At 35.4% G+C, this 27,060-nt stretch overlaps 1 protein-coding gene across 1 annotated transcript in view; it reads right to left on the bottom strand.

The window, feature by feature from the left end:
- The window catches only part of LOC106883822 (putative neural-cadherin 2), a 145,529-nt gene that overhangs the window by 16,930 nt on the left and 101,539 nt on the right, over positions 1 to 27,060 (bottom strand). The window contains exons 18-28 of the mRNA XM_052967328.2: positions 27,006 to 27,060; positions 23,573 to 23,715; positions 21,021 to 21,269; positions 16,948 to 17,145; positions 15,154 to 15,268; positions 12,294 to 12,469; positions 10,043 to 10,266; positions 8,837 to 9,108; positions 7,337 to 7,700; positions 4,346 to 4,564; positions 1,053 to 1,233 (exon numbers count right to left, since the gene is read on the bottom strand). The exon at positions 27,006 to 27,060 is cut by the window's right edge and continues 184 nt beyond it. Coding sequence (XP_052823288.2) covers positions 1,053 to 1,233; positions 4,346 to 4,564; positions 7,337 to 7,700; positions 8,837 to 9,108; positions 10,043 to 10,266; positions 12,294 to 12,469; positions 15,154 to 15,268; positions 16,948 to 17,145; positions 21,021 to 21,269; positions 23,573 to 23,715; positions 27,006 to 27,060 — 2,196 coding nt within the window. The remainder of the gene's footprint in view (positions 1 to 1,052; positions 1,234 to 4,345; positions 4,565 to 7,336; positions 7,701 to 8,836; positions 9,109 to 10,042; positions 10,267 to 12,293; positions 12,470 to 15,153; positions 15,269 to 16,947; positions 17,146 to 21,020; positions 21,270 to 23,572; positions 23,716 to 27,005) is intronic.

Genomic DNA, 27,060 nt, shown 5'->3' with positions numbered 1-27,060 from the left:
TTAGGATAACAAAATATAAAAATAAATCATGTGGCATATTATTGCTTTTAATTAAAAAAGTTTTTGTATGAGGACTTTTTTAGTCCATGATAAACTCTAGATAGATTTTGTAGAGTTTAAGGACTACATCTTAAAAAATTCACCTTGGTGTAAACATTTTAATTCAGAGTTACAGATCATTATATGAAGAGGATATAAAATAAATTGTTGATAGACAATCAGTGTTTGTACTGTTGGCAAATTGCTAATATTACTACTGAAATGTATTACAAATACTGTATGGCCATGAAACATAATATGAATAAGCTCTAATTTAGATATATTGCTAAATTTGTTATAGATGAGCTGACAATTTCATTAAATCTTTTGTAAACAACTTGCAGATGCAAGTGCTACCAGTTGAAAGCTCTGCATACTGGATGTTAGCAAGCTTATGGGGTCATCAGGAGTGAATGCATGCTATTCCAGGGTCTTCATCTCGATGGTATTATTGCACACCAGACCCCCTCACTGAGAGGAAGGCCTTGCTTGCTAGATTAACTAGTTACTAGGTTTCACTTGATATTCTTCTAGCCATTGCTCATCATCTCTTTAACCAAATCTAGCGATTTGCCTTCTCTATTGTAGTCTGGATATCACTGATGATTATATTTGCTTTACAACAACAATCACCTCAAACTGTCCAATGAATCATCTACAAATAGCGCCAGTGCTCATCTAAGATAACTCTTTACAAGATTAAACACTCATTAAAAAGTAAAAATCTACCACAACAAATTGGTTTAACCCTTTAGCATTCACATTACTCTGTCAAATGTAATGTTTATTTATTGGCATTGTTTTGAATTACTCATGCTTTATATAACAACTTTGAGATTTTTATGATGTGGTTGTTTATTTTTAGAATGACATTGTAGGGTGTGTGTGTGTGAAGCTAAACCTGGCCAGTTTGAACATAAAACAGGTTGAATATTTGGATTGGATATAGCTGGTTAAATGCAAGACGGTTAAAGAAAATATTATTGGATAAACAAGATGTCTAAGTAACATACTTTTGTCACAGATTTTTCCTTGATAACCTGCATTGCAAACACATTGGTAGTTTCCGCTAAAATCTGCAATACATGTTGAGTTTCCACTGCATTTGTCTAAACAATGCTCTTCAGTACGAGAACATCCTACTTTAGCATTCTTGGAGAAAGAATCCCGACGAGAGACTTGTAAGTCATAAATCTGCAAGAGAAAAGCTTTTGTTATATGTCTTATGCAATAAATGTTCATATATTTTCAGTTTCACTAAAACTTAAAACAGTTGAAACAGAGAGCTAGGAAGACATGTTTCTTACTCATCAATTAATAATCACAAGCACTGTTATGTTATTTTACACACACACACACACACACACATTAAAATGAATTTTCAATTACTTTTATGCATTTTTTTTTATTAATAGATGGGTTTCATTTTTTTACAATACTTCAAAAACCTAGGCTGTTCAGCAATTAAAAAGAGAAATCTCTAATAACATTTAATACATATTCATTTCTCTTATTTGGATACCTAAGTGTAATTTTGTATTTTCTTGCATTGTTTTAGTTCCATTATCAATCTTGCAGCCATATGTACCTTAGCTAAGGAATTCAATTGCTTGTTCTCTGAACTCTATTGCATTTTGACATACAGTTTTAACATACTGTACTACATTTCCTTACACTAAATGTCCTCTCCATTTACGCATAATTTCATTACATTTGTTTCTATGTATTGATCATCTGGGTTTCTCTGTCAATTATATATAAGCACAGACATAGCTGTCTGGTTAGAAAGCTTGATTCCCAACTATGTGGTTTTGTTTTCAGTCTCACTGCGTGGCACCTAGAGTGTGTGTCTTCTACTATAGTCCTGAGCTGATTGAATCCTTGTGAGTAGATTTCATAGATGGAAACAGAAGGAAGCCTGTCATATATATATATATATATGTATATATATATATATAAAGGGACTCTCACTCAGAGTAAAAGGCAGACTGTATGACGCATGCGTACGAACAACCATGCTACATGGCAGTGAAACATGGGCTGTAACTGCTGAGGACATACGTAAGCTCGCAAGGAATGAAGCCAGTATGCTCCGTTGGATGTGTAATGTCAATGTGAATACCCGTCAGAGTGTAAGTATCTTGAGAGAAAAGCTGAACATTAGAAGCATCAGTTGTGGCGTGCAAGAGAGACGATTGCGCTGGTATGGACATGTGGTGAGAATGGAGGAGGATAGCTGCGTGAAAAAGTGCCACACCCTAACAGTTGAGGGAACCCGTGGAAGAGGTAGGCCCAGGAAGACCTGGGCTGAGGTGGTGAGGCAAGACCTTCGTACATTGGGCCTCACCGAGGCGATGACTACGGACCGAGACCTTTGGAAATGGGCTGTGCGTGAGAAGACCCGGCAAGCCAAGTAAGATCGTTGCCAGTGCCCCTGGACTGGTTCTTGTGCGGGTGGCACATGAGATGCACCATTTTGAGCGTGGCCGTTGCCAGTACCGCCTGACTGGCTCCTGTAGGATTTTCGAGCGAGATCGTTGCCAGTGCCCCTGGACTGGCTTGTGCGGGTGGCACATAAAAGACACCATTTCGAGCGTGGCCGTTTTCGTGCGGGTGACACGTAAAAGCACCCACTACACTCTCTGAGTGGTTGGCGTTAGGAAGGGCATCCAGCTGTAGAAACTCTGCCAAATCAGACTGGAGCCTGGTGTTGCCATCCGGTTTCACCAGTCCTCAGTCAAATCGTCCAACCCATGCTAGCATGGAAAGCGGACGTTAAACGATGATGATGATGATGATGATGATATACATACATACACACACATCCTATTATAAATTTAAGTGATGTTGTTCTGTCCGTCATTATGTTTTTATGTTCGTTAACTCCGCCTAGACTGTTGGTGCAAGGACAATGAAACTCAAACCAGCAACTCCCCTAAATCCCAGGGAATGTCTTAAGGGGGTCTATTTTTTTAAGGGCCGTCTAATTGGGGCCCCACTGACCCCCCATATTCTTATTGCATTTTAAACTAAATACATGACGTTGGTGACCAAATTGGAACAATGACAATGAATTTCATACCATGAACTCCCAGGGAGTATTGTAAGGAGGTTCAATTTCTGAAAGATCGCTTAAATAGGGATCCCCTAACCCCCCTATTTTTACTGCATTTATCTTGCTCCTACATTATTGATTAAACTATGACTGGCATCAGTGCTTAGCACATTTGCAGAAAATACCTTCATGTATATTCAAATCGAGACAAAGCGTTTTAACAGGTACATTTCAAGTGTGGTAGTGGTAGTTTATGAAACTTATGTCTGGTAGAAATCTGCCACAACAAATTACAGCTAACCCTTGTGAGCTTGGAAAAGTTGTTGCTAAAATGATGATGATAATGCAGTCAGATCAGCTGGTCTAAGCAACAAAGTATATATATCTCTCTCTCTCTCTCTCTCTATCCAATGATGGGTTCTGCTAGATGACTTTCCCATGACAATAGCATAATCCACTTTTTAAGAACTTGTCAGATTGCAGACTAATATTTGTTAAAGATTGAAAATTAATACTCTAATGTTTTTATATCCATTTTCTTGTGTAAGCATAAACAGCATTATCTTTATAAAATTTTCCTTTATTTTGTTAAATAACAGACACTGGCCATTTAGAAGACTTCTTTAAACTCAAATATAAGGAATTTGTTTTGGTTGTCAATGGTTATCTCCTGAAATTCTTTTCCTGTTTAACAGCCTCATAGCATTAACATATTTGCATGGAGATTTGAATACTTAGTGACCCTACCACTTTTCCGGATCTTTTAACAAAGAATAGAACAATACTGCAAGCTAATGAAGCAATTATACAGTGTGGTTCCGACATGCATTTTCTCTCGTAATCTGTCTTTGGTTATATAAAATGAATACATTACATAGCTTAGCACTGAGCATAGCAGACAGTCAGTTATAAAACTTTCCCCATGATATCTATAACCAATTGGACTAACGTCTGGTGTAGTGTTATTGACAAGATACAATTGTCAACCAAATGTTCAGGATGCACTCTGGAAAAAAACTCTGATGTTTTACACAGCCATTGCTGTGGTGTTAGATAAGATGGGCAGGTGGTAATGATGTCAAGTAACTAATGTTTTACTGTTTCTTTTTCAGTTACCATCATGGTTTAGACTGGTGCACAATGTGTTTGCTGCTAAAACATTTATCAAGAATGGTGAATTTGGGATGTTTTTTTGCTGCACTCTCTACAAAGATTCAAAACACTTGTGAAAATTACATATGTTTCACTAACCTGGCTGTTGTGTATAAAGTTTTTGATACATCCTAGAAAACTATCAAAAGCAAAGTTGGGATAATTAATACTTGACATTCCCATGTAAATGCCACCAATTTGAAGAGGGTCAACAGTATTTAAATATATATTTTCTTCAGGAGTAGTGCCTTTCACTTCACAAGGACTGCGATCATCAGCTTTTGCATCAAAACAGTGGTCAAGGATCAAACGAACCTCCTAGAAAATAATGAACAGTTGTAAAGTTGAATAAAGTGGAAAGGTAGAGAAGAATATTGAGCAGACATGCTAGTCTCTAACTAGCAAAATATTATTGAAAATAAGTTTCTTGTCTTGAACAAGCAATTGTATTTACTGTGTCTATCAAATCTATTTTCTTGTTTACTTTTTTCATTCAATGTTTTTACATAAGTTTAAGAAAAATGGAAAACTGAAATCCTCAGAATGTCACCGAAAATATAAAGATACACAAAAGCAGCTACTGTGAGTGTCACCTTCATCCCAAAGAGAATCAATGTCTGATTGTAGATTAGTGGTCTTTAAAGAGCCAGTGAGATCTCAGATAGTGCTACGTGTTGAAGTTATGCATTATATGGAGCTAGGTCTGTAAATATCAAGGATTCATAAAGTAGGTTTGGCTAAGAATCACTCACTGAAGCACTGATGGATGTACACACATCTCCACTACCCCATTACTTATAATCATCTTTGTATGAAGAGCTACCTTTAAAATCCTAAAATTAGATTCTACATTATGACTGACAACAAGGAAGAAAGCATCATGGAACAAGAGTGAAAAGTGATAATATTTAGAGAAACTGTATACAAATATAAAATATTCAAAATCCTTGATAAGTCATGTAGATGAGCCTGAAGAAATTTTAATTCTCTATATAGTAATAGCTGATAATGTTAGCTGGTTGATTTCTCCTGTCGTATTTCACATCATATATAAAGAAGGGAAAGTGAAAGAGAGATACAGAGAGAATAACATAAGAGATGCAGGATAAGTGCATATATTAGGCTTTGTGATAGAAGGATGAGGAGAGGGAGTAAATGACAGGAGTTATAGGAGGAATAATACAAATGAGAAAATTGTTTAATTTTAAGGTAATGAATAATTTTCATTTGAAAGCATCAAGAAATTTGTTAAGAGTCAAAGTATGATTATGTATGTATGCCATATTTCCTTATCTTACCCATAGTCAGAAAAGTATATCTCCAAAGTTAGCCATCATATGATGGACAATACTCTAGTAATTAAGTGACATGAAATCTGCAAGCAAATGTTAGGTTGAACACAAATGAAATAGTTAAACATGATTAATTATGGACAACTGCAGAACCAAATTACAAGTGACTTTTGATGTAAGTTATGTATGATAGAGAATACATTCTACTAAATCATTTAATACTAACAATTACGAGGGTGGGCTGAAAGGTTTATAGGCTGATTATAAGTAGTGAAGTCTTGCTTGCATAATTTTCAACTATTCTCATTAATAACTGTATTGTTTCTTTTGAGGTAAGGTGACATTTGACTGTTCAAAGAATACTTCAAAAGTAACTAGTAGTAAATTCTCTTGAAAATGAACAAAATTTAGCATTGTGGCATTATAAAATACCTTCAGAAAAAGGGTTTAGCCCTCAAAAGCATTCATGATGACAGTTTGCTACATTCGGGGATGATGCTCCAGCTTTACTAACAGTGCAAAAATGGGTAGAATTTAGGAGGAAGGAAAGGGAGAGTCTTGAAGATGATCCAAGGTCAGAACATCCTGCAAATGCCACCTTAAAAGAAAATACTGATCGCATTTACCACATGGTAATGGATGACAGGTAAGTGACTATAAATCAAATAGCCAATGCTATAAGCATATCCCATGAGAGAATTGAGAATATTCTGCATAATGAACTTGGCATGACGAAGGTTTCTGCTCAGTAGGTGCCACATCTTTTGACAATTGATCAAAATCACATCAAGATGAATACATCACAGGAAAATGTGACACTGTTTGAAGCAGACCCAGCTGGTTTCTTTGAAGGTTTCCTATCTCAGGACGAGTGTTGGCTTCATCACTTTGAGTCAGAGACAAAGAGACAATCTATGCAGTGGGAACATCCCTCCTCACCTGCTTCAAAAAAGGCCAAAATTGTTTCATCTGCAGGGAAGGCGATGGCTTCAGTTTTTTTAGGGTGAAAAAGGCATTGTGTTTATTGATTATTCTCAAAAGAGTCACACCATCAATGCAAAGTACTAAGCCAACTTGCTGAGGTAGTTATGAAAGGCCTTCAAGACCAAATGTCTAGGAAAACCGATGAAAGGGGTCTTGTCTGATCAGGACAATGCTCCAGCACACAAATCCTTGGTTTCAATGGCTGCCGTGTGTGACTGATATTGAACTGCTTGATCACATTCCTTATTGGCTTGATTTACCCCATCTGACTATTATCTGATCCCCAAAATGAAAAAAATCACTTGGCTGGGAAGCAGTATAGCAATGATAATGTCATATCAGCAGTTGATGACTTTTTTGAGCAACAGGATGAAAGCTTCTTCACCAAGCACTACAACACTGATGGAAGAAGTGTATGGACTGCAAAGGGACCATGTTGAGAAATAAACCTCATTTGGTCACATTCCATGAGAGCATTTTGGACAGTGATAGAATAGAAGGGGGAAAATGACATACATAACACAGAAAGCTCAAAGTAAGAATTGCAATACTTTAAGCAAACATTTGGCACTGTTTTACTGTTCTATATTCATCAAAGCATGAAATTGACATTACATCATTTTCAGTCATCGACTACATCTGATACATTACTTTATGGAATTATTGAAAGCATACAAAGAATTTAGAATAATATTTTAGTGTGTTTATTTCCACCGAAAGATTTGAATGTAGACTATGACTGTTCTTACATTACTGTTTTACTATTATTTCCCCTACCACAAAACCTTAAAAAAAACAAAAAAACACAACTTACTTGTTTATTTCTTATGATGTCAACACGGTGCCATTTACCATCACTGACTTTGTTAATAATCAACTTATTAGATTTATCCTTTCCATTCAGAGAGAGGGTTAATTCTCCAGTTCCATGGTCAATTTTGAGTTGAGGGTAACCATTAATTAATTCTAGAAGTATGAAGTCTCTTTCTGAATTATCTGGTTTATTTGTTACAGGACCATTATAAAAAAGTAAACCATCTTGTAAAGTGGCAAATTCTAGACTTGTGCGGCTATTTTCACACTGTTCTAGAGGAGAAAACAAAGCATAACCCTTTTCTTCAAAACTAATCCCAGTTACTTGGCACCTTGGTCCAGTGAAACCTGGTGGACAAATACATCTGAAATGATCAAGTCAAAAATTTAAAATACTTCAAAAATAATTCTGGAATACATAAAAATCTTAAATAAAAATATTTCTCCCTTTACAGTTTGAACCCATTTAATGAAGAGATAATACTGTAGCTGGAAGTAAATTGTGTTGCCATCTCTGGTCCATTGCAGTCAGAGCAGTTGATAACAGGGAAAGAATAGCAAGTCATGATAACAGGCATAAAGGACAACTAATCACAAAAGACAGTAAGTTGTAATAACACTTGATTATAACATAACCAAACTTGAAGTAAAACTAAGAACATCATTATCAATATTTTGACAGAAACAACTGAGTATGTTGGGGCTGTAAGCATTGAAGAATGTAAGGTTTGCAGAAACTTTACAATTCAAGAAAACAGAATCAACACCATTTTTGAACCTGCTAATTTTTTTTTGCTTTTTATCCTAACATCAATAAGATTTTTTTTTGTCAGTCTGGATATTGGAATAAGTGTCTTTTTTCACTGTATTTTAGTTTTGTTATAAGTACCACTCTATGTGTGGAACTTGCAGAAGACTAGGACAAACCAAATAAAGATTATTATTCAATGATTTGACTACCATAATCCTGCAGCCACTAATGGGCACAAAATAATTTCTCAAAGGCATGAAACCAAGATTTTAGTGGGTATTCATTGAAATTCTTCCACATAGGACTATTGATGATTATCTTATTGCACTCAAAAGAATGAAATTCAAAACTGATCCCTGCACAATTTAGATAGTTTCGTCAATCTGTATCACTAAAAAGATGCATTATCTCGGTCATCTTAATGACAGTGGGGAAAAAAATGAGATAAACTTCCTTCATTCACATACAAATGTCAACACTCTTATTTTTCACTGTTTAGCAATATTGTTTTAGTGTTAACTTTTCTACAAAATATTGTTTTTATACTAACCCCTATAGCAATACTATTTTTATGCTAATCATTCCAACAATATCATTTTAATAACCTTTCTAGCAAAATTGTTCTTATACTAATCCTTCAAGTAACATTGTTTTTATATTTACTTACCCTAAACTTTCATTGCGTTTATCCTCCCCTTGCCCTTGCCCTTTATATATACACATAACAAAATATATAAAAGTTAATCTTACTTGACAACCTGGAAGTAGTCCTTTTCGCAGACGCCCCCATTGTAACAGTAGTCAGGTGTACACTGTACAGGCTGACTGAAATCCCGAGCTCCACAGATACAATCAGCTTCAACCCTTGTGTTTACACCAACCATACCGGTTGAACTGGAATTTATCAGAACTGGAGTATCTTTGATGATAAGCTTGTTTGTACAGCCACCAGCATCACAGTATTCATCAATGCATTCATTTATATCCACCATATCAATTTGGTAACCAACTTCTGTAGCAATCTATTAGAAACATGATTTTAAGATTAAGTCAATGATATTTAGCGACAACACACTTCAACTGAAATGGTAGATGGCATCCACATGACAAATATACTATATGGTAAGGACTTATTGTTTCAGAATGGGTATGTGTGTGTGTGTGTGTGAGAGAGTATGAAGATACATGCAAAAGGAGGGAGGTTGTTGAATAATTCTATGAAAATTCAATATACTTTAGCAGAATGAGATTATTTCACCACAGGAAACCATAATATTAGGGTACATTGGCTAATTTTTAACTATTTTTGAAGATATGGTGTATGTAGTCATCAGTAAGAACTACTACAAATCTGGGCAAATTTACTGAAGTGTAATAACATAGTTGTCAGTTGGATTTATGGGGCTGTGTGTGTGGTAGAAAGTATTGCTTCAGTTAAGTTTAACCTTTTAGTATTCAAATTACTCTGTCAAATGTAGAATTTATTTATTTTCATTGTTTTTAATTAATTATGCAGTGCTGTAGTTTAGAGATTTCAATGATGAGAGGTTGGATCTGGCCAGTTTCAACATAAAACAGGTTAAATATTTTGGCCAGATATGGCTGGTTTGAATGCTAAAAGGTTAAATAAGATAAAGGTAAATTTAATGAGGAAGCTGAACTTGTCAGAAAAAATGCAACAAAAAAGACAACATAAATACCGAGTTATTCCAAGAATTAGTTATCTAGTAAGAAATAGGAAGAACTTAACAGGTTATTTACTCTTCATTTTTTTTATCTCCAAGTGTTGGAAATGCCAAATTTTCACCCCATGAAATATTTAAATTTAGTGAAGAAAAAATAATGTACTGAAAATAAAGACCGACTTTATAATAAAAAAATCAAATAGAAGGATGAAAAATTGAGGAACGACAAAGGTGGATTGATAGAGAGAAACAAAAACTGCAAATAGTGTACCTTTGCTCTGTTAACTGCTACAGCACCGTTAGTCATTCCAGGGGTGTACCATGGCGAATTGTGTGCTGAGTACCGTACATCTGTATAACCTTTCTCATTTTCCATTAAACTGAAGACATCAACATTTTCAAATGGAACTCCAAGAATAGTAGCAAGCTGATTTTTAAATTTGTTGTATGCACTACCATTAGGACCTTCTTCAATAAATTCACTGGGTGTGACATCTGTGGAAAGAAAACAAATGGTAAATTATCAACAGTTGAAAGTCATTTTAAAAGCTTCATAGCATAAGAGAAAAAAAAATTATTTCGATACCATCAATATACACACAAATACAAATCAATAACATAAAAGATACAAAGTAGATCCATGTATGCAGCTTTAAAAGGGACAAATTACCCATGGCATAGTGATGATAGGAGAGGTGAGAATGCTGGGAAGGCTTGAGCAGAACTCGTACCCTGCAGCCTGCTTATTGAGAGGAGCACGAACTGTTTCCTCATTAGAAACTCCTGACTTGCTTGTATCTCCTCCTCCCACCATCCATGTTATGTCTACTCTCTTTACTGACTATTACATCCAGTCCTTCCTCTTTGGAGTACAAACTATGATGTCTGTTTAGTTGTAGCAATAACATTTCAGAGAGGGTACAATCAGTTAAGTGCTTTTTTAAAAAATATTTTGGACATGGTTTATTGAGTAGACACTATCGTAAAAATGGGTGCAATAGCTGAATGGTTTAAGGAGTTCACTTTGTAATTACATGATTTTAGTTTCAATTCCTGTTTGTGACATCCTGGACAAACATCTTTTATCATCTACTCCATTTGACCCAAGTTTTGTGAGAAAAATCGAGTAGATTGAAACTGTGTGGAATCCATAGGATGGATTGTACCTGTAATTAAAAAATTCAGCTTTGGTGCATTGTGTTTTGCTGATACTGACTGAAAATTGTGTGTTAAGGGTACACATATTTGTGGAATACTCAACCACTTATATGTTAATTTAACAAGCAGGTAGTTTGGTTGATTCAACAACTTAATATTTCTCTGGCAAAGATCCATTTACTAACCTCATAAGACAGTTGAGCGTTTGAAGAGAAACACTGCTAATATTGGATAAACTGAAGGCCAATGTAGAAACTCACCAATGATTTAATGTCAGTGATTTCAAACTAAATACAATTTAAATCATTTAAACTAGCAATAATAAAAGCTAGAGATTAATTTAAAAGAACTCCAGTAATAAAAGAAAAAAGAAAAAGAAAAAAGACATTAAGGTGAATGGAGTTGAAACTAGACAGTTTCTATACATTCTCTATTCAATGTTATTGAGGCTTAAATTCCTTAAGTCTAGCCTCACTAAAATATTTTACGGTTTCCTTTGTTTACATTGGGCATCACAGTATTTTCATTTTCAATACCTATTTGCAGTTCATATTTATTCTATTGTAGCCACATTAGCTATGTATCAACACAAGACATTTTATCAATACACATCACTGTACAACCAATAGATTATAACCAGCTTGTTTCAACTGTTCCAATTCAACACTACACTACACTTCCAACATCAAATCTTCAATGCATTGCATATTCTTATTTCTTACCCTTTAACCCAAATCAGGCCCAAATAATCATCCAGTTTTATGTTCAAACTGGCCAGATTCAACTTATTGCATAAACCCTACAATGTCATTGTAAAAATAAACAACTATGTCAAAATCTCAAAGCTATGAAATAATGCTTGATTAATTCAAAGCAATGTGAATAAATAAGAATTACATTTGACAGAATAATCTGGATGCTAATGGGTTAAATAAAAACTATTATAGAGAGATTAACTGCTTATTATATATAATCCTAAGCAATAATTTTTTTTTTATTAAAACAATACATAGCCAATTTATGCAATTTTAAATCTGAAAGCAAGCAGATTTCTTTCCCTAATTTATCTATTAGTAACATTTTACATGTAACACTGCACAACAATATATTTCATTTCAAACACCTTAAATTTAAAAACTTTTTTATTCTTCCCAAAGCAGACATTGGAGTATGGCAGTCCTCCTGACCTATACGGTTCCATCAAACTATGCGGCAGATAGGATAATGATGATTATAATTATTTATAAAAAAAGTACATTGCCTAAGTTTTTCATTGCTTCTATCATGTCATAACCTTTTGTTTTCTCAGTACATTTAGGCTGTTTAACAAAAGTAACATTCAGTAATGGAACAAAATTATTTACCTTTGAATCTCGTCGAACCAGAACGCCTTACAGCTTCTTCAGAAAGACTTATGATTTTTACTGTAACATTACAAATTTCTGTGTTTTTAAAAATTTTGTCATAAACACTAGCTTGGAAGAAATATTCTTTTTCTGGAACTCCTTTAGTCATTATAATAGTTCCATTTGTAAGGAGTCTAAAAAATAAAACAAAATGGTCATCATATGTGTACATATTCCATTTAGATCAAGAGATAATACATTTAAAACAGTTTCAGAACTCATTAAATGTATTCAACCAAAATAATTTTATCTTTATCAATGTTTTAACTTTTACTTGTTTCAGTCATTAGATTGTGGCTTTGCTGAAGCACTGCCTTGAATTTTAGTTGAATCACTTGACCCCACTACTTTTTTTTTTAAGCCTGGTACTTATTTTATTGATCTCTTGTCAAACTGGTTAAATCACAGGGATATAAACACACTAACATTGGTTGTAAAGTAGTAGTGGGGACAAACACAGACACACAAATACATACATATTGGGTCATCCCATAAATAATACGTTTTTTCTTTTATTTTTCAAAATTAAGATAAATAAAGTTCTTTTTAAATCTAAAATATACTCTCCATTTTCTACAATGCTCTTCCATCTATCTGGTAGACTTGCAAGGCCTCTCTTCCAAATCCACTTGCTCATGATGAAAAATACTCCTCCAGTACTGTTCTGACCTTGTCTACAGAATTTATATTTTTTCTGTCCAAGCGATTTTGAAGACTGCAGAATAAATGATAATCAGATGGGGCAAGGTTCGGTGAATATGGTGGGTGGGACATTGTTTCCCATTCAAACTGCTCCAGCCTTTGGAATGTTATCCTTGTTGTATGTAACCGAGCATTATCCTTTTGTCTTGAAACCAAAGATGGTCGTTTTTCTTCTAGCACTGACTTAAGCTGCTCACAGTAGATCTTTGTTATTGTTTGGTTTGAGTTTAAAAGCTCGAAGTGGACTAAACTTTTCATATCCCACCAAACAGATAACAACATCTTATGTCGGTGAAGACCTTTAGCCTGGGGTGCCAGTGTTTCTCCTTTCCCTACCCAACATTTTTAAAGAGAATCCATTTCTTGTCACCAGTCACTATTCAGTCCAAAAATGGTTCGTTCATGTAAAGAAGAGCACACATTCACTCTTTGCACGTGATTAAACTCAGAAAGTTTGTGAGGAAACCATTGATTCAATTTGCTGACTTTTCCGATGGTACGCAGGTGTCGATGAATGGTCGAATGACCAAATCCAAGCTTCTCTGCTAGATCCTCAACAGTTACAATGGGATTTTGTTCCACCAGAGTTTGCAGGATGTCCTCATCAAGCTATACAGATCTTCCAGGATGAGGCTCATCTTCTAGGCTGTAGTTTCCGGCTCAGAATTTCTGGAACTACCATTGACACTGGCTTGTGCATATTGTCTGATCCCCATATACTGCATTAATATTCCTTGCACTTTCCATTGTGTTGTTGCCTTTATTGAATTCATAAAGTAAAATATGCTGAATATGCTCCTGTTAAAATTGGACTGCACCCTTCAAAACTTGCATTAAGAATAAATATATGGTAAAATTACTACCTGATGTAATAGAAAGTTGAGGCAGGTAGTTTATCCCCATCCAACTTTTAGTTCATGCAATTGAAAAAACTGCATTATTTATAGGATGACCCAATACATTACACACACACACACACACACACACACACAATTAGCTTCTTCAGTTTCTACCAACTAAATCCACTCACAAGGCTTTGGTTGGCCCAAGGCTATAGTAGAAGACATTTGCCCAAGGTGCCATGCATTAGGACTGAACCTGGAACCATATGGTTGGGAAGGAAGCTTATCACACAACCAGACCTGTACCTATTTTATTAAGATTCCATAAATATATAATTTCATATATTTGGAGTAAGAAATTAACTAAGAACAATATGTGAAGACATGGCTGTGTTGTTATGAAGGCTGAACCTGAAATCACAAGGTTTCTGGTTCAGTTACCTTGGGCAAGTGTCTTATACTATAGGATGACCAAAGCTGTAGATTTAGTACATGGGAAATTGATATATATCATTATCATTTAACTACTTTTCATGCTTACATGAAAAGAATTGTTGAAAGATAGAATTGTAAACACTTAAAAATTACTGAGGCAGATTTTACTACAGCTATATGCAGTTCTTTTTGTCAAACCTCACCTGTTTCCAAACAAAGTAATATTACTCTAGCCTGATATGTTTTTCATGGAAAATTGGAAATGAGTAATATTACTTGTATAGTGGCGATGTCAAAATAAGGGTGTACACACACAGAATTTCTGTCTACCAAGTCCACTTACAAAGCTTTAGTCAAGGCTATAGTAGAAGATATTTGCTCAAAGTGCCACACAGCAGGACTGCAACCTGAGAGCCCATGGTTGGGAAGCAAGCTTCTCAACCACACAATCACAGCTAGTATGTTTTACTGTCTCCTTGTCTAGACATTGCATGAAAGTTGAAAATGAGCATCAGTGTCATTACAAGTGATGTCCATTTCCAAACTTCCATGGAAACATATTTAGTCATAAGGAAATAATACTTTACTTGAAACAGGTGAGGGTTGGTAACAGTAAGGGCTACAGAAAATCTAACTCATTATATTTCATCTAACCCATGCAAGCATGGAAAAGTGGATGTTAAAAATAGTGATGAGGATATGACAATGCTGAAACAAAAATTATTCTAAAAAAGTAAGAAACTACAAACAGAAAATGAAACTTGGTCACAGTCTTCAAACGTCTTCAAATTACTTTATAATATCCTACTTAATAATTATTATATAACTTAATGACTTACTTGAAATAACCAGCTAGTGTAACATTGCCCAAGAAAGTGTATGTCTTGTCAGCATTATCCCAGTCATCTAAATCTTCACAGTGCACTCTGCCAATTGGGAAGTTACCAAAATGACCTAAAAATAAGCAGAACATTATATATATACACACACATGTTTATGTGTATAGCATTTGTGTAAAGTTAAGAGCAACAAGATTAATAGGATTAAAAAGTTTATGATGCAGTAAACAGAAGATGCCTTGAGGAGGTTTAGACACTGACAGACTAATGTACCTTCTCTGCTCATTATCTAATGGGAAGATGAGAATACACAAAAAAGAACCATGTAGAAAAATTCAAGAGAATAAAGTCTATTTAATGCTAAGTTCTTAATAAATGAGATTTTGAAAAAATAATAGTGGGTAGAAACTCATTATGGGGCAAGTGGAGATCAGGAGAAATTTTCAGCAGCAGGACTGTCAAACTAGTACTTTGGCCTGTTCATGACACTCTAAAGGAGTCAGGCCCACCTAGGTAGGGATTCCTCTGTTTTTGCGAATGCCACCTTTGGTGGGGATTGAACTCAAAATCTTTCGGTCCACCACATAAAATTTATAGATGGATTGCATTTGTGTAACAAAATTTAAATAATTTCTTTTTGTCTTTGATCAGTAAGTGTTATTTCCTGTTTGCATCTATCTAGAAATCAAAGGAAATGACTACTATTCCCTTCAAACTTTGAGAGCCTGGACATCAATGTTTTGAAACTGACCTATTTTCCATTACATTTTAGACATATTCAGCACCAAGTTTCTGAAGCAAAACCACTTGAACATGTCTCTTAGTGGCTGACAACATGTGCATCTCTGACAATGAGCAGGAGTAGTTGGGGAGTATCACAGCCATGTGTTAAGAGGAATTCTTTGGAGTTTGAATAGATGTAACAAAAGCAAAGTTTGAAGGATATATTAGCCATTTTTCATACTTTCTAGGTGTAAGCAAATAATCTTTAGTAGTGTTGTGTTGTGCTAAAATCCAAGTGTACATAATTAGAAAGTGTATGTTTAATTAATACATTGGAGTCATGTGATGACTGATTTAAGTTAGACACCTTGTGAATACTATTTTGAGTAATTTATCATTGCTACTTTGCGTGTACACACTATTTATAAAGTGTCATCAAGTGTTCAAACAGTAGTACGTGCCTTTTTTTTAATAACTACAGGCAACATGGGAAAAGAAATGGACCAGAACTAAGGGATTATAATGAAATTGAACATAGCCCTTCTGATATCAACCAATCCAAGACTGCTTCTGGTTCTATGATAAAAACTTTCTGCTTTTAAAGAGACCTAAATTGAAGCCTTTCATTAAAGTTTTATGTTAAATCATGTTTCAAACACCAACTTAATAACAGTTATTTTACTGAATAGTTTATTATATTCTAAGTTAATTTAAACAAAGTCAGTGGATTTCAGTAGAAATATGGTAACAAAGGGTTTAGCTACTTCCTAAGGATTATAATGAAATTGAACTTTACCCTTTTGATAGCAACCTCTGAAGACCACTTTTGGTTCTATGATAAAAACTTTGTTTTAAAGTGATCCAAACTAAAACTTCCCATTGAAATTTTATGCTGAACTAGATTCTCAAAACCATCTTAAAAGTTATTTTACTAAATATTTCATTATTTTCAAAATTAATTGGAACAAAGAGTATAATTCAATAGAATTGTGATAATGTTATTATGCAATAAATACAGTTCTTTATTTTAAAACGCTTGTTTTTCAATAGAAAATAACGGCAATAACAAACCTTTGTAGTTATAAACTAATATTTCTTTTGCTCCAGGCCCATGTTTGTTGTCATTGACATCACCAATTTCAATACGAAGATAATTTATGCCTGTCATCTGAGGCTCACCATTGTCAGCCATCTCAATTGGCATGTCATAATATTTCTTAACTTCTCTGTCAAATATTCTTAAAGAGCTAATTTTACCGACCTGGGCATCTGTAAAGAGAAATACACACACATTTAACAGATGACACAATATCAATAGACACATGGTCTAATACTTCGATTGGAACCATGAAATTTTTATGTTATACACACATCTACTACCTCATCTCTTGTAATTTAGCGTAAGGCATTCATGTATAGTAATGCTCTTATATAAATAAATATATTTTGGGGAATAAATGATGGATTTTTCCCTTATGAGGTTTTTTTCACACTAGCTACTTAATAAATTCTTATAAAAGAATTCATTCTATTATTGAATTAATGTAATAAATAACCAGAATATATTCAATGCTGAATTTATTCTGAAAAAAACAAAACAAAAACACATGTACCGAGATGAAATTCGAAAAAGCCCGCCACTTACATAGATATGTAGGGATAAACAATCTTCCATGTACTATGCTGGATACACGAGGTGTTCGTTTGGTATGTTGATTTTCTGTTTATTTCTATGTGTCTTGACCATACTATACTGACGAGTAGAAGTTGCATAATACTACAATAACTACGAAATCATGATCTATAGTTTAGCCTGTTTTTAAGGGGCTAGCTTTGAGAGTTGCATTTCCTCGCATTCGGTAAAAATGTGTTTATTATACATGTATATATAGATATAAATATATATACTTGTATATGTAGATATATATATATATATACACACATATCTGTATGTATATATATATATATATATATACACACACACACACACACATATATCTGTACACATATATACATATATCTAAACATATATATATATATATATATACACACATATTTGTATGTATATATATATATACACACACACACACCTGTACGTGTGTGTGTATATATATATATATATATATATATATACCCATGTATCTGTAGAGCTCTTACCTCTGCTGGTGACAAAGGGCTTCCCACTCTGAGTAAAAGGAAGATTGTATGAAGCATGTGTACGAACCACCATGCTACATGGCCGTGACATGCGTAAGCTTGCAAAAAACGAAACCAGTATGCTCCGATGGATGTGTAATGTCAGTGTACATACTCGACAGAGTGTAACTATCTTGAGAGAAAAGTTAGACCTAAGAAGCATCAGTTGTGGTGTGCGAGACGATTGCGCTGGTATGGACATGTGGCAAGAATGGATGAGGATAGCTGTGTGAAAAAGTGCCACATCCTAGCGGTTGAGGGAACCTGTGGAAGAGGTAGACCCAGGAAGACCATGCTTGGATGGTGTTTTCATTGTTCCCATGGCACAAGTGCCAATCAGATGGCACTGTCATTGACCATGTCAGTGATTTTGGTTTCACTTGCCTCAACAGGTCTTCACAAGGAAAGTTTATTGATCAATGAATGAAGGGTACTCATAAGTGGGCTGGTTATACACCACTGGGATAGGCTATGGGTTATAGTCTCACTTGGCTTGTTGGGGTCTTCTCAAGCACAGCATATCTCCAAAGGTCTCGGTCACTAGTCATTGCCTTGGTGAGGCCTAATGTTTGAAGGTCGTGCTTCACCAGCTCATCCCAGGTCTTCCTGGGTCTACCTCTTCCAGAGGTTCCCTCAGCGGTTAGGGTGAAACACTTTTTCACACAGCTGTCCATGTCCATTGACAACACATGACCATACCAGCGCAGTCATCTCTCTTGCACACCATGTCTGATACTTCTTAAGTCCAACTTTTCTCTCAGGGCGCTTACACTGTCGTGTATGCACACTAACATTACACATCCAATGGAGCATACTGGTTTCATTCCTTGCTAGCTTATGCATGTCCTCAGCAGTCATGGCCAATGTTTCACTGCCATGTAGCATGGTTGTCCGTACACATGCATCATACAGTCTACCTTTTACTCTAAGTGTGAGGCCCTTTGTCACCAGCAGAGGTAGGAGTTCTCTGAACTTTGCCCAGGCTATTCTTATTCTAGCAGCTACACTTTCAGAGCATCCACCCCGCTACTGACTTGGGCAACTAGGTAATGGAAGCAATCAACTACATCTAGTTTTTCTCCCTGGAATGTGATGGAAGCTGTTCTCTGCACATTTTCATAGTTTATTGCTCCTGAGCATTTGTCACATACAAAAACTATCTTCCCAGTTAGCCCTCCTTTGATATTGCTGCACCTCTTATGTGTTGGTAGCTTACACTGGATACATCTTATAGAGTTTCTACCTATGCCTTTTCTACAGATTGAGCAGGGCCATCTACCTGAAGGGATTTGTGGTTTGTCTGCCTTCCTACTTATTAAGACTTTGGTTTTAACTAGTTCAACTCTAAGGCCCTTCGATTCTAATCCTTGCTTCCACATCTGAAACTTCTCTAGTTCTGATAGTGACTCAGAAATTAGAGCAAGGTCATCAGCATAGAGGAGCTCCCAGGGGCATTCTGTCTTGAATTCCTGTTATTGATGGAGGACTATGATGAATAAGAGGGAGCTGAGGACTGATCCTTGGAAGACCCCTACGCGGAACTCTTCACTGTACTCATTGCCAACCCTCACCTTACTGACAGCATCCCTGTAGATGGCTTGTACAGCTCTCACTAACCATTCATCTATTCCTAGTTTCCTTATTGACCACCAAATGAGGGATTGAGGGACCCTGCCAAAGGCTTTCTCCATGTCAACGAAAGCCAGGTACAGAGGTTTATCTTTGGCTAGGCATTTCTCCTGCAGCTGTCTTACCAGAAATACAGCATCAGTGGTGCTTTTCCCTGGCACAAACCCAAACTGCATCACATCTATACTGACTTCTCCTTAATTAGTTGGGCTATGACCCTCTCCATGACCTTCATAACCTGATCCAACAACTTGATACCTCTGTAATTATTTGTATCTAAAGCATCACTATTACCTTTGTAGCAATTGACTACGGTGCTGCTACACTAGTCATTGGGTATGACTCCATGTACCATGTGGTTGACTATATGGGTGACTAGGCTATAGCCAAGACCACCAGATATTTTGAGCATTTCTGTGGTGATTCCTGATGGGCCAAGGGCTTTCCCTGTCTTCATACCCTTAATTGCTTTATATACCAAGGTCAATTCGGATAGCTGGTCCCTCTGTCGGGTCGGCATTCGGCAGACTCTTTCTCACATTCATTCTCTTTATTTAGCAACCTTTCATAGTGGTGCCTCCAAACCACTCTCTTTGCAGCCTTGTTTAATGCAAGTGAACCAACATCCATGCAGACACATCTCTCTCCTATGACAATATGATTCTCTCTCAAGTCTTTGGTCCTCACAGCACAGAACATTGGCAAATTTCTTATCTGCTCATATATATATATATATATATATATATATATATATATAAATATACTTAGTGTATATACATATGTGTGTATGCATATATATATCTTTGTGTGTGTGTGTGTGTGTGTGTATGTGTAGATATATATATATATATATATATATATATATATATATATATATTTTTTATATATATACACATGTATGTGTATATGTGTGTGTGTGTGTGTGTGTGTGCATATATATATATATATATATATATATATATTTTTTTTTTATATATATACACATGTATGTGTATATGTGTGTGTGTGTGTGTGTGTGTGTGTGCATATATATATATATATATATATATATATATATATATATATATATATATATATATATTTCTCTACGGAATTCATAATTTAAAAGCAATAGTATTACAAGAATGAATTTGATTAATTGTATAATTTATCCAAAAAAGAAGACTATTGCTATCTATTGATAGAAAAAAAACAACAAAAAACCCTGAAGTGAATAAGCATGAAACAACTTCACACTATGGCACACTGATGTACAAACTTTCAGGTAACCCTGAAACTACCAAATGCATACACTAAATTATGTTAAAGTTTCAACTCACCTTTGTCAAAGGTCATTGCAAAATCCTTGCAAAGGTTATAGTTAGAGCCGTCACATGTATAAGTAAAGGTAAATGGAGGTCCATTTTTGTCATTATCCATATCTTTGGCTCTGATCAATTGAAAATCTTTCTTGGGAGGTGAGTTTTCCATAATTATTGGACGATAATCCTCTTTGAAGATTGGGTAATTATCGTTGACATCACTCAAATTTACTGTCAGAGTTGCAGTACCAGTTTGTGGAGGGTTTCCTGCAAAACATAAGAAATTCAGATATATTACAAGTTTTAGAATGTAACCTGTTCCAATCTTTATATACATTGGCATTCTTTGAAGTGTTATTAATATCCAAATTCTGGAGTGGAATGGGTAAAATGCAGAATACACATGTTTCTTAGCTAGTTGATTCTGATTTAATAGTCACTTAATGAGGGGTGCTCAACTTGACTAATCATCGGGCTGAGAGCACCTTAACCCTTTAGCGTTCAGGTTAGTCTGTCAAATGTAATGCTCATTCGTCCACGTTATTTTGAATTATTCAGGTTCAAGAGGGGTGTCCACAATATTTGCTTGTAACTTTGTTAATGTTTTACATACAGATTTGAAATTTTGTCAGTAGGTGTTTATATACCAGTGGATTCTAGTTATGTAATTTTAGCTGATCTTGCTAATGAAATTTGACTTTTGCAGTTGAAGTGAGAGTATCTTGATAGGGTACCTTTATGGGTGGTAGAGAAGTTAACTAATTTGATAAAGTACTTTCCTGAAAGAAGGTATTGGGCAACAAAAATGGACAAAGAAATAGACCTTGCAGTGCTCCTCTCAACTCTACCACCTTTCAAGAAATTTGTCAGCAGCACTTTTTTGACAAATTGAAGTGTTTCTTCATTGCTGAAAGGAATATTTCATACATCATTTTATATCTATTTTTCTATGTTGAAATGGGTTTAGATTGGTTGTTGTGGTTGGAGTCATTTTTATTGGGAGCCACTACTCTCATAGACTAAATGTTTATCTGTGTTGTTTGGCCTGATTTCTATGGCTGGATGCTCTTTCTATTGCCAATTACTTTACAAAGCATACTGGGTGCATCTTCTTGTTGCAGCAATGCTGGATAAGCTGAACAGTCCTCAACAAAACAGGACTAAAAGGAGAAACTCAAGACCCTATGCTTTCTCTGCATTTTTGCCAACTGCTTTATAGAATGTGCTGGATGCATTTTATCATGACACCAGTGAAAGTTGTCTTCTTGCTCATCAGTCATGCTAGAGAGAATGCCACAAGGAGAGGAGTTCCATCATGACATCAATCCAAGTGTGGGAATGCCTTGTACACAGCAAATGTATAGAGTAGTCAGTAACCTAAGATGTATGGAGTGAGGTGGGGAACAGGAGTGATGACAGTAGGAAAGATGGAAATGGGTGCATAAAAGGAGAAAGAGTATGATATTTGAGGTGGAGTTAGGAGGGGAGTGTTTGGTGATAGCAGTGGTGGACAAAAGTAAGGCTAAATCATAAGCACATTTGCTAAGGAAGTGATATTACAAATGCAAGCTGGTAGACAGCAATAGAAATAGAGACAGTGAGTGATGATTAAGCATCTCAGCAGTTATTCTTGATGAACCTGCAGCTTCCTCGCTTCATGCCCTTAATTACTATCTACCATACTGTTGCCAACTTGAATAGCTGTTGGATCGGAATAAGGTAGCCCCTCTTTACCCCATGCACTCTCTTTGTTCAGCAACTCATAATAGCACTTCTGTGGAAAGTGTGGTTATGATTCCAATGCACTTCATTTCAATTACGTCTAGATTCACTCTGACATACTGTCTTACAATCCTGAACACGTCTTACTTCTCCTCCTCAGGTCACAGAACATTCGCAAAGCTCTTCTTTTCTACTTTGTCTCTAGCCAAATATACTTCATGCCTGGTTTCTCTTTGAGCTAATTGGTAATGCTCTTTACTTCTACTTTTCTTCCAAACTTTTGAAACCTGTCTTAGTTATCAAGGTAACATAAGTGTTATTCCATTACCACACCATCTTCGGTCAGCTGGTTGCCATATGTCTGATGTGTACATACGCACAGACACATTAGAGCGCAAACTTATATGGAAGGGGAATAGAACATTCCTGTTTTTCTCAAATGCATCAGGAGAGGTAGTGCTTCAAAACCAGATTGTAGATTCAACTTCTCAACATCTTGCTTTATGGTACTTGACTGACCCATTTTAAAAGGAGTTTTTCAGAGAGAAATAATTCATTGGTCTCTTTCCGAGTAGATATTGGAATAGATAAAACAAAAACAAATTTTGTATTCTTCAGGTAACTGGAATTTGAAAATAGTGAACAATGTACCAATAAAGAAATATAAATATCAACAATGACAACACCTGAAGAAGAGGCAGCATAGTCATGCCACCTCACTGCATTACATACTAGAATAAATATAGTCATTATTCAAAAGATTTGGTTCATATCTTTATTAGTTATTCAATCTCTTTAATGGAATTAAAAAGAAAATTCTCAAATTAAAGATGAAATATATATATTACCTTCATCAACTCCCAAAATGATCAGTTCATATGATGGAATATCTTCACGGTCCAATGTTTTCCTGATACTGATAACAGCATCTGTGCCAACCTTTTTCACACTAAACTGCTTCTTGGGGTTGGACTTACGTTCAATCATGAAACTAGCAAGGTAAAAAACAAAAAAACAATTATCTTTATGTATATGGGTGTGGCTTCTGTGTTGAGTTATCACGGGTAACCTAAGTCTGTTCCATCTCAAATCACTCGAGAACCAAAGACAAAGAGGTCTGCAGTAAAACTTCCCATGTGTCTTGATCTTATTTTGTTTGTGAAACCCACTGCTCTTAGTCCTGATATAAGTATTAAATTCTAAGCATTCTTTTTTGCATATAATTCAAAAAAAAGAATGTTCCACTGCTGCTACCACTATCACAATCCAATATCTGCCTTCCACATTTCATCTCCTGTCAAAGAAGCAATGTTATTTATTTTTCAGTGAGTCATGAAAAACATACCTAGCTATTGGGGGGGGAGGGGGGGGGCGTTTGCATGGGAAGTGCAGCAAGGTGTAGAAAATCTGCTTTAATAAATTCAGTGACCCATTCAAGCATGGAGATCTAGACGTTAAAATTATGTTTATATATGTGTATGTGTGTGTATGTATGTATATATATATAAATACTTACAAAGTGAGCAAAACGTGTACGTATGATGCTATATGTATACATAATTCCCAAAAATGAATAAGAATGTAATGGACAACAGTAAAAACATACGGACAAGAAAAAACAAGGACAGATCATTTGTGGCCTTCTGTTCATCAGTCAAGTTTCCAAATTTATATATTTGTATGGCAAGAAGTTTGATTCCCAACCACATGGTTCTGGAATTAGTTCCACTGTGCAGCACCTTGGACAAGTATCTTCTACTATAGTCTCAGGCTGACCAAAGATTTCTTAGTGGATTTGGTAAACAAAAACTGAAAGCTTATATATATATATATATATATATATATATATATATATATACATGTATGTATGTGTGTATATCTATGTATATGCCTTTGACACCCAGGAAGAATGGAAAAAGCTTTGATGTTTCAAGTCTATACTCTTTGACAGAAAAGGGTTAGAGGGGGGATGGAGAGAGAGAGAAGGAGGGCGTATCCACATAGGGTGATGTAGCGAGCAGTGAGTTGAGACTGTGTCTCGAAGTCATGGTTGTCACTGCAGAGCCAGCGGAGGTGGAAGAACTGGGAGTAGGGGATGGACAGTTTGGTGTGGGTAGGGAAGGAGAACATTATTTACATTCGGATATTTGTCCTCATCTTGTTTGTTGTTAACACAAAGTTTTGGCTGATATACCCTCCAGCCTTCTTCATGTGTCTTGGGGGATATTTTGAACTTGGGTTCTCATTCCTAAAGTATTTTTCGATATTATTATTATTATTAAGGGCACTGCTTGGAATCGAACTCGGAATCTTGGGGTTAGTAGCCCGCGCTCTTAACCACTACGCCATATGCCTGGGCATATGTCTTAGTGGTTAAGAGTGCGGGCTACTAACCCCAAGATTCTGAGTTCGATTCCAAGCAGTGACCTGAACAACAACAATAATAATAACAGCACTGAGCTGCTGAAGCAAAAATATTGCTGTAGCAAATATTCTGCTCATTACAACAAAAGTGGCTGACAATGTGTGCATCTCTGACCATGAACAGTTTGGGGAGCATTACAGCCATGTGTTGAGCGGGATTCTTTGGGAATTGAATAAATGTAACAAAAGTGAAGTTTTAAGAAAATATTAGCCATTTTTCATACTTTCTGAGGATAAGTAAACAGGAAATAACAGTTGCAAACCCAAGAACAAAAATCATGTTACGTATGTTATTAATTTTTTTCCATCATTTTAATATTCAGAATACAAAATTTTAGACCATTTCCAGAGTCAAATGAACAGACAATGAATTATATGTTACGAAACAGTTCATAATAAGTTCATTCTATTAGGTTTGTTTCTTTTTATTGATTTATCTTCACCTTCAGACCTTTCTCAAATCAATCACTCCTAAATTTTAAACTTATGTTCACATTCTTGAATGCATTTTGTAATACTATCCCACCCCACCAATGTAATTTCTCTTTGAATCCACCACCAGCTGTGACACAATTTTTAGATTTCTAAACACAGAAATTAAGCTGCTCTCACTTACATATAGCCAAACAGCCTATAAAGGGGCCTTTTTAAGAGAAGATTTTTCTTGAATTGCAGGCATGGCTGTGTAGTTAAGAAGTTTGCTTCCCAACCACATGGTTTTGGGTTCAGTCTCTGCATGTGGCACACTGGGCAAATGCCTTTTATAACACTGGGCTAACCAAAGCCTTGTGAGTGAATGTGGAAGATGGAAACTGTTGTACACACACACACACACACACACACATGTGCATGTGTCTTCTTGTCTTGGCATAAGAGTTGTAAACAATGTCATTGTCATATAAGCAATGTTTATATATTTCTAATACTTCGAAAAAAAAAATGTCTGGCCATGGGGAAATATTGGCTTATTTTGAAACAAGCGAGGGTTGGCAACAGGAAGAGTATGTGGTTGTAGAAAATCTGCCTCAACAAACACTATCCAACCTATGCAAACATGGAAAAGTGGACATTGAAATGATGATCTCATCAGAAATAAAGTTTCTGTAGTTCTGTGTTGCAACACACAGATGCACAAGCATGTATACATATAGCTACATATATTTGTTGAGACAAACTTCCTATGGTTGGATGCCCTTCCTATTTCCAAGTAAGATAACATTTCCCCATGTCAATCCAATACAAACAGCACAATGATTGCACATGTTTTCATGGAAGATTGGAAATGAATGACGCTGCTTGTATGATGGTGATGTTTGTTCAGAACTATTATGTGGTGTCAGGACAAGTAGACATGAACACACACACGATAGGCTTCTTTCAGTTTCTGCCAACCAAATCTGCTTTACAAGGCTTTCATCGACTCAAGGCTATTGTAGGTGTTTGTTGAAGAAGCTGCTCAGTGATAACGAACCTGAAAGTTAGGGAAATAACCACACAGCGATGAATAAATTCATACATAAGACTTAGATTAGTCTTATGTGTGATGGTTCATCCACATAATTTCAATGTTATCTGATACAACCAACAGTATCACTATATGGCAAATCTGAAGGGACTACAAAGTACAGTAAAAAGTTGTTATAATCCAGTTGCTGATTTACTAATTTTGGATTTTAATCTAAACATTTCTTGAAAGTAAAATTAAACCCGTTTTTATACATATAGAAATTAATAACTTTCATTCAATATCTTAATTGTTATCAGTGAGACTATAATTTGTTTGAAACAAAAACCAGACCAAGTGTTATTATCAAAACAATAAAATTGTTTAAAAATGTTAAAAATAAAAGAACCTACTTTACAATTTGATTATTTCCAGAGTCAGCATCTGAAACAGTAAAAGTGAATATTG

The sequence above is a fragment of the Octopus bimaculoides genome, chromosome 4 (genome assembly GCF_046866305.1).
Source record: "Octopus bimaculoides isolate indiv1 chromosome 4, ASM4686630v1, whole genome shotgun sequence".
NCBI classification, from domain to species: Eukaryota; Metazoa; Mollusca; class Cephalopoda; order Octopoda; family Octopodidae; genus Octopus; species Octopus bimaculoides.
Note: the sequence above shows the minus strand (reverse complement) of the source record. Positions and strands in the feature narration are given on the sequence as shown.